The 14,224-nt window shown below is 48.0% G+C and overlaps 1 protein-coding gene across 1 annotated transcript in view; it reads left to right on the top strand.

Annotated features, from left to right (window-relative positions):
• Positions 1–12: 12 nt before the first annotated feature.
• Positions 13–14,224, top strand: part of SIAH3 (siah E3 ubiquitin protein ligase family member 3) — a 48,598-nt gene continuing 34,386 nt past the window's right edge. Inside the window, exon 1 of the mRNA XM_009644776.2 lies at positions 13–147. Coding sequence (XP_009643071.1) covers positions 13–147 — 135 coding nt within the window. The remainder of the gene's footprint in view (positions 148–14,224) is intronic.

Below are 14,224 nucleotides of genomic sequence, written 5' to 3'. Positions count from 1 at the left end.
CCAAAAGTTGTGATGCTTTTCTTCACCCAGTGCTTTGGGGCTGTGTTAGATCTTATTCACCTGCGGTTTCAGCACTACAAGGCAAAGAGGGTTTTCTCAGCCGCCGGGCAACTTGTCTGCGTCGTCAACCCAACGCACAGCCTAAAGGTGAGTTAAAAATATTTTTCCTCTCTTCTGACATCTTCTCGTCCTCCCCTCCCCCCGACGGTGTTTCTCCGTAGGGAATGAAATGATGCTGTGGCAGCGAGGGGAGAGTGCTGTTAACACGTTGCAGCCCTGGCAGAGAGGATGTTTGCATTGTCTGGCTGCATGATTCCCTTCGGAGCGAAGGGGAAGCGACCCGCTGCTCCAAGCGAGCGTGGGAAGCGGCTGCTCCCCCTCCTCAAAGTTTCCTCATCCCTTTCACCCCTGTAACGAGCACGCGCCTTGCAAGCCTCTTGGAGAAAATGATTGGAAAAGTTAGTTGGATGAATTAAGCTCCCTTTTTGGTGGAAGGACGCCGGGTGGGCTCCCAGGCTGACACTCAAGCACAGCCGGTGGCTGCCCAGCAGCGGGGAGCGGGGAGAGGGGGGCGGCAGCCAGCGCAGGGGTCTCCGCCTGCTGGTCTTGTTCGCTTTTTGGGGGGAAAAAGGCTGTTTCTGTCTCCTGAGGGGAGTCTGAAGGCATTCCTCTGGCGCTGAAAGTGTCCTTAAGCCGTTTGCAAGGTGAATCTATTTTAGGCAGGAGAATACATTTGCCTTAATGCAAAACTATTTATAGTCCCCATAAAACATTTCTCTTACTCACACGGTTCTGGATTTTCACTGACAGAGTGTCAACAGCTCCGTCTATCCCAGAGCCCTGATGTTTGTATGTAGAGAAGGAGCAGCAGGGGGAGAAAGCGACTGGGAGGCTTTAATTACATTACCAGAGTAGTGGATGACCAACTTTAATGAAGTGACTCTTGTTTTGCGGGAAGTCCTTGCGGACCTGACCTGTGATGCTGCTTCGCAAGCCCAACAGGCTCAGGAATTATATTAATTCAGGACAACTTATCTTCAGCTCTGCTGGGGTTCCCGCCAGGAACCCGGAGAGCTTGCGGGGAGCATCTTTCCTGAACCTGGGAGGTCTGCTGACGGGGTAAATCCCTCTTCAGAACAGCACCATCACCCCACCCCCACCCCAAAAAAAGGCAGATTTTCCAGAGTTATATTTCCAGTCTCAGGATGTGCTTAAGCAGGGAGAGATTGTTTCCAGCAGGGTGCCAGCTCCGGGAGGATTTCCCTGCAAGGCTGTGCTCAACCCACGAGCACCCGGGGCAGGAGCTGACGGGGGACGGACTGCTCAAGTGCGAGCTCGCCTCTCCCAGCATCGCGCTCCTCCACCGACACAAGCTATTTAAAAAACCTGCAGCCCTGTCATTACCTGAAAGGGTCTGGCCATCCAAATGGATAAAAGAAATAGCCGTGTTCCTAAGTGCATGGGGAGATTTTGTAAGTGAATGCTTCTGTGCTCGACCCCTTTTATGCGACTGTCTCCTGCTACTTTCATCTATAATTTTAATTATTAAAAAAAAAAAACCCAAACTGAGCAGAAAAAAGGTTATTGAAGGTCACGATACAATTTCAGTGCTAATGGCACTGTCTGATGAGATCCCATAAGCACACAGAGGGGTGTCCACTGACTGCCTCACTGGTAACTAGGACTAGACCTGAATTTATCAGTTCAGGTCCTCTCGAGTTGCAGATTTGCTATGGTAAGGACTGCAGCATTTTACCTTTGAGCATACCCCAAAAAGTTGATGCTTCTGTTCCTCTCTGTTAAACACATAGGGCATTTTAATGTATTAAAATCCCCCCTGGCCCAGTTCTTCACTGGTCAGACCCAAAGCCTAGCAGAGAGACAGGCAATCTCAGTACTGCCTTGGCAGCTGTTAAAAGTAGGCACTGGATGCAAAACTCTCTTGGAAACAAATGGGAGCCTCTAGGAAAAGGTCAGTGAAGCCCCAGTGAGAATTGTCTTGACCTGGGTGGAAATTGCGCCTGCGATATGATTGTAGTGGGAATCCGATGGCACATGTTTCCCCATGCAGGCCTGTTGAGACACCAGGTAGATGGGACAAGCTGAAAAGAAACTGCCCTGCTCCGAAAAAACCTTCTGACTGTGAAGTGAAATACACTTTGAAGGTGCTCCCGAGTCACCCAGCTCACATCCAGCTGGGTAAATGCGGCAGGCTTTAGCACTGGTCCACTCTCAAGGTGTTCAGTTTGGTTTCCCACCAGCTCTGTAAGGAAGCCACCACCGCTTTGTGCCAGCACCCAGAAGAGAGGAGTGGGTTGGACCCCTCTGTGCCCAGCCTGGCATGACCAGTGCCAGTGAGCCATCGGAGCCTGTGGGCCAACCCCAGTTGTCTCCGAGCGAGACCTGGTGGTGGAGAGGTTGTCACCTCCAGCCAGCAAGGCTCCCTGTCCAAAAACAGGTATCAAAGACAAGCCAGGTGACACCACTTCTCCAGGTGATCGTTTTTCCCCTGGGGATGCACAGGGAAGTTGTGGTTGCTCCTAACTCCAGCAACCTGGCTCAGACACTTTGGAAGCTGGGAAAGGGAAATCCCCCCCAAAACTGTCCCGTATGCCAAATGACACCTGAGGAACCATTAAAAATGAAAGGGCTGAACATATTCCTCTGCGGTGGTTTACAGTATTATGACTACTTTGACGTTTCATAGTCTATTATTTCCAGCTAGGTCATTTCAAGAGTAACATTTTGTTGACAGCCCCCAAATCTATCTTAACAATTGACAAGTGGAGTGAAAACTGTATTAAGGTTCGCGGTCGATGAATACAAGCCTGCTAGGAAACAAGGGCTAGGAGCAATGTCATTTGTCTGCCTTCCCTTTGAGGTTTAAATGTTTCTGCTTACTCCAAAACTGTAAGCTCTTTGCAAAGGGATTATTTTATGTTCTATCTCCACAGCACCCAGGTGAGGGGGCTCCTGGCTGACTGGTGCAAATGATAAATGACAGGCATCGTATTTTGGTGTGATTATGCATGTTGACATCCCTCACACAGGTCAGGTCCTCAGTCAGTGCCAATGCGCATAACTCCCTTCAAGTCAAATCACGGCAGGACCTCTGTTCTCACCCCTTCCACCCAGGGGAGCGCTCAGGGATGGTGGTGGGATCCAGCCCACTGCAAGGACCCATGGTCGGTGATCCCATATCTGTGTCAGAGATTTGGCACCACATCAAGCGCTCGGTGAGTGGCAGAGGGTCGGGGAGCCCTGGAACCCTCCAGGGAAAGGTTGTACCAGCTTCTCCTGTCACAGACCCATAGCTAGACCAAGGGGGACCTCCAGTAAAGTTATATTGGCACACTGTCACTGCAGTCACAGCCTGGACCTCTGACCATGCCCAGAGTCCACCACTCACCTCTTCCTTTAGGAGAGGTCTGGAGGTTGCCAGAGAAGCACATGCTTAGAAAGAAACCCATGTCTTTCTTCCCACTGAAAGGCTCATTAACTGGGAACGCTGATGAGTGATTCAGTGCATCTTAAAGGAGAAGACGTAAGAGTGTCAGCGCAGACACCTCTATTGATCTGCTGCTATTTTCCCTGTGCACAACAGGCTGACACAGGCAGCTCTACACAAGCAAAGACAATTTTGCAACCGCCACCCTCGGTTTTGCCTGTTTGGAAGGGGTATGAATGGGCGGGGGGTGTGTGTGTGTGATTTGGAGCCTCTTTGTCCTTCTTGCCGCTTTCTGCTCTTTGTCCTCCCACGAGCTTTCCCAGGCGTGGCCGCAGCACCTTACGAAGTGGTGCTATGCTGGGATCAAAATTCACTTGCCAAGCAGAGAAAAAAATCACATATTTATCGTGCTTCTATAGGTCACCTTCGTTCTCAATTGTATTATATACATTACCTTGTAACCTGTCTTCCTTCAAGCATACAGTCGCCCTGACATCTCCCCTTGGAGAGGCACAGCCAGGCAACGGAGCGCCCCAGCTAAATGGCTGCTCCCTCCAAGCACATATTAATTAGAGGAGGCCCCGGCGTGCGGGGGAAGTTTTAAGGTGCTCCGTGTGCGTGGAAGAAATGAACAGGGTTCACTGATGCCTGTGGAGATGAGGCTCGGGGAATTCCTCTGCATTTCCCCCCTGTTAATAACAATTTCCCCCAGCACTGCTAACTGCACCCTGGGGAAAAGGCGAAGGTGGGAGGCTGTGCCCTCGCTCCTTAGCTGGCATCGGTCCCTGCCCCAAAACCCAGCCGTACGTGGCAGAGGACTGCAGTGCAATCACAGCCTGGCTGGGCACCGATGCCTTGCGAGGTGCTGTGTATGACTGGTTAAAACAGGTCTTCATTCAAGAAGTTACTAGCTTTTTACACCCAACTTTAACTCTTCGGAGAGTGTGAAAAAGGTTCTTGTAAAGAGTCAAAAAGTGTGTTTGTAACGTTCTTGTAAAAATCACCCGTCTCCATCTCTGTAGGACTTCAAGGAACTTACTGAATTATGAAAAGAAGCACATTTAAAGGAGGGCATAAATAGTTCAATTTTATATTCAGAAAGGGTCGTAGCATGGTTTATGGGGCCAAGCTGTCTTCTAGCTATTTTTTAAAGCAACAAACAAATCTGCTCTGAGTTAGGGAAAGGATTTGAATCCTGTTATAACAGTTTGGCTCTGCACACGGGGGCCAGCCAAATAGCATAGTAATCCACTTCATCCCCAGCAGGATTAAAGTGCTACGGTGCATTATACCCCCATGAGATTTATTTATTTATTTGGTGCAAGGGAGGAGAGGGACTCTGAAACCTGCTGCTAACAACCCCCAGACATCCTCTGTCACTGTCTCAGCCCAGACACCCTCAAATCTCTTGTGCAGGGCTATGATTTGGGGACCCTAAGTGGCATTTGGCCCTAATATCCAGCAGGATCATGACAGCCATGGCAAGAGGGGCTGCAAACACCCCTGCTGCCTGCAAACCCAGGTTCTGGGCAAGGCGCCTGGGTCCCATCCCAGCCGAGGGCCAGGGCTGCGTGAATGCTGGGCACCTCAGACCTTCAAAACCTTTTGTAGCGATGCAGACGGCAGCAAGCAGCGCTCCTTTGCCACCCTTCCTTCAGCCCTGCCTTTGTTCGAAGGGGTTTCAGTGGGCAAAACTGGAAACCAGGTTGACCACAAGCACCCCGGGAGCCTCTGTCCGTGTGTCCACAGTTGCCTGCAGATGTGACTATAATAGTGCTCTGCGGAGGAGAGGAAGAGCATGCTCCCGCAGCTCTCCCTGGGGGCTCTCCATCCACTGATGCCGATGCCTGGTCCTGGGAGCTCCCCTCTCCCATAACCCATTAACCTTGAGCTCATGGACCCATGCACCTGCACAACCCACGGGACCATGGTGAGGGCAAGCAGGGTGGCATGGGCTTTGCTCTAAGCACACTGCAAAGCAGGGCAGCTCCAAGCTCCAGCACAGTCTCCCAGAGTAACACTTACAGTGACTCCTCGGCAGAGGGAGAGGGAGGGGAAGAGCTGCCATCTCAGAAGTTTCTGTGTTAATACCCTCTGGCTTCCTTCTCCCCCATCTCCCACCCCAAACCACTGCGGAAAACTAATTACCACTGTTAACTGGCACTGACTGTGACGCTACAGCTCTGGGTATGGGATAGAGTGGGGAAGCATCAAGTCATTTCCTACCCACATTTGATTTTTAGGGTGAATTTCAATAATAAATCCAACCTGGTTGAAGGACGTTTCAAGTCAGATGTTACCAATGGGAGACAGCGCCGCTATTCCAATATTAGAGAAATGCCTCTCCCCTTGACAGGGTGTTTGACAGCAGGGGTGAGGACTAGCCATCAGATGCCACCGCATATCGCTTTCTAATCCACCCACTCTGATACAGCTCAGTATATCAAGAATTTCTCAGTGCAGCCCTTCAGGTTAGACATAATGGCCCAGATACCTCCCCCAGGAGAAATACTGCCCTGAAGCAACTGCTGTGCCTAACACATGGGGTACGGAGGAAAGAGGGATGTTTTAATATAAGCCTTGATTATGTGAAACAAGTGGTGAGGTCTCACTCTGCTTCCCAGCAGATGTAAGTCACACCCAGACATTCCCACAAACTGGCATTAATTAGCACACGTTGCTGCTTGTCTCAGTAGAGAAGCCAAGCACTGAGCATGGTCCTGCAAGGCTCTGATATTAAAAAGTCATAGAATCATAGAATGTTTTGGGTTGGAAGGGACCTCTAGAGGTCATCTAGTCCAACCCCCCTGCAGTGAGCAGGGACACCACTAACTCGATCAGGTTGCTCAGAGCCCCATCCAACCTGGCCTTGAATGCTTCCAGGGATGGGACCTCCACTACCTCTCTGGGCAACCTGTTCCAGTGTTTCACCACCCTCATTGTAAAGAATTTCTTCCTTATATCCAGTCTAAACCTACCCTGCTTCAGTTTAAAGCCATTACCGCTTGCCCTGTCACAGTTGTCCCTGCCAAAAAGATTTTCCCCATCTTTCCTATAGGCCCCCTTTACTGAAAGGCCGCAATCAGGTCTCCCCGCAGCCTTCTCTTCTCCAGGCTGAACAACCCCAACTCTCTCAGCCTGTCCTCATAAGAGAGGTGCTCCAGCCCTTGGATCATTTTTGTAGCCATCCTGAGCCACATTCCCAATCATCATGAATTTTGCTTCAAAATCAGAACTTACAGAATATAAATTCTTGTTTAATCATTAAGATGCTCTCCTGGTATCAAAGATCTCCCAGCACACCCAGCTGGGGGCACTTAGAAACTTCCTTTTTTTTCTCAGACACAAGTTGAGGTTCTTAAGTAATCAAAGAAATCGAGTTTAAAGGAAGCACAGCAGATCCCAAGAGCTCTGGTAAAGCAAGGGAAAGGAGCTGCTGTGGCTGCACCCCATCTCCCTGGGGCTTCAGCGCTTCCTATACCACAGAAAGACTATAATCTTTGTCCTTCCTGGCTCAGAGCTGAGACTTTGGGTGTCATCCCCAGCACCCCCAGCAGCCAGCTCTGCTCAGCCATGTCTGGTAGAGCTTGGAGATGGTGGGGGGTGTGTGTGTGTGTGTGTGTGTGTGACACCATATCATAAACCCATAGAACTGTAGAATCATAGAATGTTTTGGGTTGGAAGGGACCCCTAGAGGTCATCTAGTCCAACCCCCCTGCAGTGAGCAAGGACAATTTTAACTCGATCAGGTTGCTCAGAGCCCCGTCCAACCTGGTCTTGAACGTTTCCAGGGATGGGGCCTCCATCACCTCTCTGGCCAACCCGTGCCAGTGTTTCACCACCCTCATTGTAAAGAATTTCTTCCTTATATCCAGTCTAAACCTACCCTGCTTCAGTTTAAAACCATTACCCCTTGCCCTGTCACAGCTGTCCCTACTAAAAAGATTGATCACAATGGACAATCAGCATCTCAACCTGGTGCAGAAGAGGGAAAAACTGTGAATCCTGCAGTAAGTTCATGGGGAAGACAGTCTTTACTCAGCTTTTCTGGGAACTGAGTGAGGTAGCGAGGAGCATGGGAGACACAGTCACGCTCTTCTGGATGCAGGAGGCTGGGGTGGTGAGGACCACTGCTCCCCTGGTGCAGTGGGAATGATGACCATGGGAGCAATGACCACGGTGGACTGCCCTCAGCACCTCTTGATGGCATTGGCACTGGCACACGTGGCATGGCATGGCACCATACAGAGCTGTGGTCCTTCTTGGAGCTGCTGGAGGTGGGTGCCAGGAGGTGCATGCACCACGAAAAATGAGAGAATTGCTTTGGAGAGCTGAGGAAGTTTTAGGTAATACACTGGGCCTGCTTTTGGTGTGATTTTTGCAACAGAGGCAAACAGAGCTGAGCCACCACGTTCAGCTGATCTGGGTCCAAGCTTCTGATGGATCTGGGGAGAGCCTGGGCCTGAGCAATCTGCTTGCGTCCTTCTGGAAGCAGGAGCAACCTCCTAGCCCACAAATGTACATGCTTTATTTGGAAACAGAAAGCACGGATGTTGGGACATTTAACACCTTATCAGACCGTGTTATTTTTCTTTCTTTCCATTGCTTGTCTCCGTTTATTAAATACCTTTTCTTCTGCACTGTTGTTCCTCCTCATCCTGCCCATTACCTGCTATACCAAGGTCTTAACACAAAAGATTCTCCTCATCTGTCGTTCAATAACCTAATTTTGGTCTTTTTGTACTCCTGATGAAATTAGTGATGCTAATTTCACTGCAGCTTTGGATCTCTTATTTTCCTCTAAGCTCTTTCAGAAGAAATCATGGTCATTCAGTCCTCCACGTGTTCGGTGCCACCAATTTACCTATTGACAGACAAAGTCCCCCTTTAAAATGATTGCTAGTGAGATGAGGAGAGCTACAAAAAACAGTGAAATGTTGCTGTCACCACTTGCTGATGCAGCTGGCAAGGAAGCCAAGTGCCTTAGGTGCCTTCAAAACCTAATTGCTGTCATGCACTGGATCGGGGCTCGAGCAGGCAGGTTCGGCTGGCGGTGCCACGGACGCCTGTTGTCCACCCAGCACAGTGAGCGACGATCACGATCCATTTGCTAGTGCTGGCAAGAGAGAGTATCTTCCCTCTGCTTCAGTGTGGAGGTGCAAATCCACTTTCCGCAGGGATTTAAGCTAGCGGTCTGGTGTGTGCACTGTCGAAGTAGGCGCACATCCCTTCTGCTTCCATGCTGCAGGAGCAAGCAGCTGGGCAGGGCAGCAGCCTCAGCTGGTGTTCACAACCTCCCACAAAGCTCTCATGCCTACAGATTATTGAGGGTTGTGCCGGATGGCAAAATTTCAGCGCTGCATGGAGATGTCCTGAAAATTTCTCTGGGTGACCTGCTGCTAATAGCCACCTGCAGTACACCTGCTCGGCTCTGCCATGGCCTTCTCCTCCGAAGAGGGAAGAGTGTCCTGGCACTGCTGATGAATTGCCTGACATGTACGCAGTGTACAATTTGCAGCACTTTTATTTATTCAGAGGCATTTCTGAGCATCTTATATAACATTAATGGATTTTTCTCCCCTTTAGTCTCAGCAACAGCATGAAAGCATCACTGGGGGATAATGGCAGAGACCTCAGAGTGCTTTGCATGTTTATTTTGGTGTATTTTTTTTAAAAAGGTAGAAATTTTTGAAACACCCTTGGAAAGGAATGAATCGGTTATTCCCATACCAGCTGTAGTGCTTTCAGTTCTGGTCTTCTAGAGAAATTTCATTCTGAGCTGATCCAAACTGAAGTCCCTTTTCCTTCCAGATTGGCCTCCCCAGTAAAAAATAAACCATCTGCACATCTTTAGTGATGTTACCGGTATTTTACATGTGGAAATATTAAGCTCTAGAGTGGTTTGCAAATTGCCCATCAACCCCAGGGAAATGTGTGGTGGAGAAGAGACACAGGTCCTTGTGAATAACTTAAACACAAGATCACACACTTTCTCACATCAAGTGCCAGCTGAAATAGAAAGAGAAGCGGAGAAATGGAGCATAAATGAGACAGAAAAAGATGAAATCAGTAACGTCCCCTTGTGCAGAAAACAAACACTACAGATGAGCAAGGAGGCAGCTGCTACCGAGCAGAAAACCACATCAGCAGAGGATGAAAATGTTCTTCCACTCTTAGGTACTGCCATGTGGAAAATAAACAAAGTAATAAGTGTGAAAATGGAGTAAATAATCACCACGCAAGGATTATGTAGGGCAGCTGGGGTAAGGGGACGGTTAAGGTCATCTTCAGGCTTTGCAGGAATGAGAGGCTGAAATAGAAACGGCAGGATGGCGGCAAGCACGGCGATCATGGTAGTGCCCTGAACTCAGCAAGACCACTCAGAGGTTCAGTGCCAAGCATGCACACAGATTCAAAAATATGGAGCTTTTGCAGGATCGGACACTTATTCAGACATATTTATTCTAAAAATTATCAAACTTTAACCAGCAAAAGACCGTATGAAAAGCCTGCTGGAGTCCAGCAAACTTATCCATCTCTTTTGAAGAGCATAGGGCAGATTGAAGACAACTTCCTCTTTGATAGGGAAGTGAGCCTGGATGTCTCACTGCTGCACTGCAGCATCTGCTCAGATGAGGATTCCTGGTTGCCCGCAGGGATGTGTTACCTCTGCTGGTTGGACCCCCATAGCATGAAAAGACACATTACAGACCAGTGGGGCCAGGCTTTGCTTGTGGAGCAGCACAGTGAGTTCCCTACTTGTGCTACCTGAGACCTCAGGACATCTCTGAGATGCAACATCTTTTGGAGTCTAGGATCAGTGAGATGAATTGTCATCAAAGGAAGACTGTCTTTCTTGCCACTAATGGTCAAGGAAGCCAGAAGACCAGCTTGGGATGGATATGTAATTTTCATCTAGTGGAAGTTAGGTGAAATGAACCCAGTGATACGGTACAGTTCCTTTGACTTATGCAAAAGAAAATGCAATCAGGATAATTGTCTCCATAAGATAAATCCAGAAAGTTTGGGCACAGTAACACCAAGTACTATGTTCATTACTCTTTTACCTAGGTTCAGGTAAGACAGTCTTCTTTCCACTCCCCAAAAGCAAGTTTTGAGAGAGAGATTTCAGATATAGCAGAAAAGGTCAGGCAACAAAACTGCAGGGTGAGAGTGTTCAATTTATTTCTATTAGAAATAATTTCCCATCGAGAAAAAAAGTAGGGAATAACTTTTTTGTCTAATTGACAGCAGAGAATTTCAGGCAAAGCAAGCGAATAAACCATGGATGCCATCACCATTGCCAGGCAAGACACAGGGACAAAGGTAAATGTGGGGTCATGTATCAGGGACAGAATAACCCATGCAACAGCGCAGTCTGGAGGCTGAGCGGACAGCAAGAAGCTTTGTAGAAAGCGCCTTGGGGGTGCTGGTGGACAAGCTGAAAGTAAGCCAGTGATGTGCCCTTGCCACAAAGGACAACCTCATCCTGGGCTGTGTTAGCAGGACTGTAACTGGCAGGTCCAGGCAAATTATTATTACCCTCTGCTTGGCACTTGCGAGACCACATCCAGGGTATAAAGTCCTGTTTGGGGCTCCCCATGACAAGAAAGGCATTGACCCAGAGGAGCAAGCCCCGTCAGGGGCACCAAGCTGGTCAGGCGGCTGGAGCAGAGGATGGAGGAGGAGAGGCAGAGGGCTGTGCTTGCTCAGCCTTGAGAATAAAAGGGACTTGCTGCCTACAATTAACTAATGGGACCGTATAGAGAAAACAGAGCCAGACTCTTCCCAGAGACACACACTGGAAGAATAGGAAGGACCAGGCATAAGCTGAAACAAGGGATATTTTGACTAGATATGAGGCAAAAAGTCCTTCTCATGGGAGTGGTGAGGCACTAGCACAGGCTGCCCAGTGAGGTTCTGCCATCTGCATATTTTGAGATTTAAAAAACTTGATGGGAACCTGAGCAACCTGACCTATCTTTGCAGTGGACTGTCCATTGAGCAGGGATTAGACAACACGATGCCCAGAGGTCCTTTCTCACCGGAATTGTGCTGACCCTTCAATCCTACATAAAACCAGACCTTGGTGTGCAAGGAGGGGTGCAGCAGTATAAGGGTCTCAAGAGCAATCATTGAACGTTTACATCAACAATGACCAAGCCCAAGACATATCTGAAAGACATACCTGAAAAGAGACAGAAAGCAGACAGACAGACATGTGGGACACACTCTAGGAATCCAAGGATCAGCACAGGAGCCTGACACCAGTGAAAAGGTATGGAGCTATACCAGTTACACAAGTATCCGGCAATTTAAACGCATCAGAAATGCAAATCCTTATGGTAGTCCAAAGCCCAACTAATGAAATCAGTCTGGATTGGAAAGGAGGTCACTGTGGCAGATGAGGGATTGCAAAAAAGAGCAAGACATACTTCAAAACATGCTTTGGGATAAGCACCCTTATTGGTAATTAGAAGCAATATGAAATAAACTCTGAAGGGGAGATGACAGATTGTTCCACGTCTATCAGAAAAGACTTTGCACCATGGCACAAGGGTAAACATGTTCCTAAAGAGCTCTGACTGGAGCAAATAGTGTTCAGCAAGTCACATGGAGCAAATAATCCACTTGCACAAATCTGCCTTTCATTCTCCTTATGGGATGACTGCCAGCAGAACAAACTTTCCCTGGGTTTATTAAATTAACTGCTTCATGATGACTTTCCCCCCTACAGCACAATCCCACTTTTTGGCATGCGAGCTGTGTTAATTAGCTGTGCAAAGAGGTACAAAGCAGAGAGGCAACTTAGTGTTGTTTCTTTTCCCTGCCTGGATTCTGGGTCTTCTCCCAGGCTCGATGGAGGCTGTTTCTGTTTATTTTGATCAGTGAAAGCCAGAGGTGTTACTACATATTTTGGTGGCTTAGGGTGAGATAGCATCGCTAGAGGTGAGGAAATGCTGATTTACCCAGCCTTTTTAGGGCAGCTCATGGTTTGCAGTTTGGAAGTCTGTTGGTGACCTGTATTTTGTTGGGGCAGCTTAAAATATTGCCATGCCACATGACTGTTGGTCCCTTCAAGCTGCCATTGCCCTGGTGCAGGGACAGCAGAGGGGGAGATAAGGCTTGGTCTTCACGCCACCCCCAACCCATTTCACAGGCCTTTGTGGGTTTATTAAAAGTGTCTGTATTATTATGCCAGACTGAAGAGGCAGCTGAAATGCAGGCACATGTTCCCCTTTCCTACCCTGGCTGTAGGAATGTGAGTCCCAGCAGTGGCCAGGCAGGCACTGGGATCAGGAATGTCCTAGGCCACCACAGCAAGCTTCACCAGAGGATACCTGACAGGAGCCTGAGACACTTGAAAAATGTTTTGCTGGTGTTTAAGGTTTTTTAGCTTGGGGGAGATGTTGGCTTTTCATTTTCTCTCCTCACATTCCTACAAAATAATTGTGGTGTGATCAGGGGTTTGTCTGGCTCATTTCGTTTCCCCTCTGCCATCATTCTGGCAAATGTTTTTTGGGGACCTCTTTACCCCTGTTGAGTCGAACAGTATCCCATATAAATATTGGCCTCAAGACATGTACCCAGGTTAAGAGCTGTCATTATCTGTGGTTTTGGGAGTGGGTGAAAAGACATGTTTTCCACAGCCACTTGCCGACCTTGGCAGAAAGCAAACTCAAAGGAGGCAGCAATGCACCAGGAGCATGTTCCTCACAAATAGGAGTGTGTTTACTTGCAGACAATTCATAGTTATGCCTAGGTCAAGATTTAAAGTGCGTCAGGAAAACAGACACAAACACTTGCAGTAATTCACCATTGCTTCATCTGGTTTTCACCTTACAGCCAAACTGGAACCTTTCGTCCAATTACAATCCCTGTCTGGAATTTCAAGGGCCTAAATCACACGGGAAATAATACAGCTTTAAAAATAAAACAAAACTTTTACTAGGATTCTTCTGCCATAGAAAATATTTCAAAAAAGAGACTCAAAAATATTAAGGTCACGCAAGGTTGCAAAAACATAACCACTGGTTTGTAAATAACAGATTATAGAGACTGAATTTTCTTTCAGGCTGTTGGTAAAAGGTGATGGCACTATCAGAAAACAGATCTGAAGCCAGCTTAATCTCCAGGAGCTTCACAAGGCAACTGGAGATAAATTAGTGTTGCAGCTAAACACGAGCTTACTGGTGAGGTGTCTTTTAATAATTTTTAAGCTTTTAATGATTTTTTAATAATAAGCCAGTGATTAGAAACCAACATCCCAGTTCACAGATAAATCCAGGCTGCGTCTGGGTATTTTGCCTTTTTGCTGCTTTAACTAAAGCAACTTTAATTTGCCAGAGGCCAATCAACAGCCTATAGCAAGAGAACTCAATCTGATGAAGCAGATGTTGGGGAAGAGAAGACCTTTTCTTTACTCACTCATAGGGAAAATTAATTGATGCTGAAAGCAGCCTTTCAGTGTTTTTTGTAATAGTAACTTTTGCTTCTTGACTTTTACAACATAGAAGAAACTTGCAGATCAAGTAGCTTCCGAGTTGTTTTTCATGGAAAAGGACCCTGATGCTCTCTACAGGCAAGTCACGCAAGTGGGTTGCAGCCAGCTCCAGTCCCAGCTGACCCATAATTACAGCTCAGGCACTCCAGTAAGACCTGTGCCACCTGGTGTTTGCAAACAGCTGAGCATTGAAAGATGAGCAAGATCCCAGTCCAGCCTTCTGCAGTCGAGAAGTCCTAAAGCCTAAGTCCAGTTTTGTGGATAATTTCTTT

The sequence above is a fragment of the Egretta garzetta genome, unplaced genomic scaffold (assembly GCF_000687185.1).
Source record: "Egretta garzetta isolate BGI_Z169 unplaced genomic scaffold, ASM68718v1 scaffold268, whole genome shotgun sequence".
Lineage (NCBI taxonomy): Eukaryota > Metazoa > Chordata > Aves > Pelecaniformes > Ardeidae > Egretta > Egretta garzetta.
The sequence above is the reverse complement of the archived record's forward strand: the minus strand, read 5'-3'. Positions and strand labels throughout refer to the sequence as shown.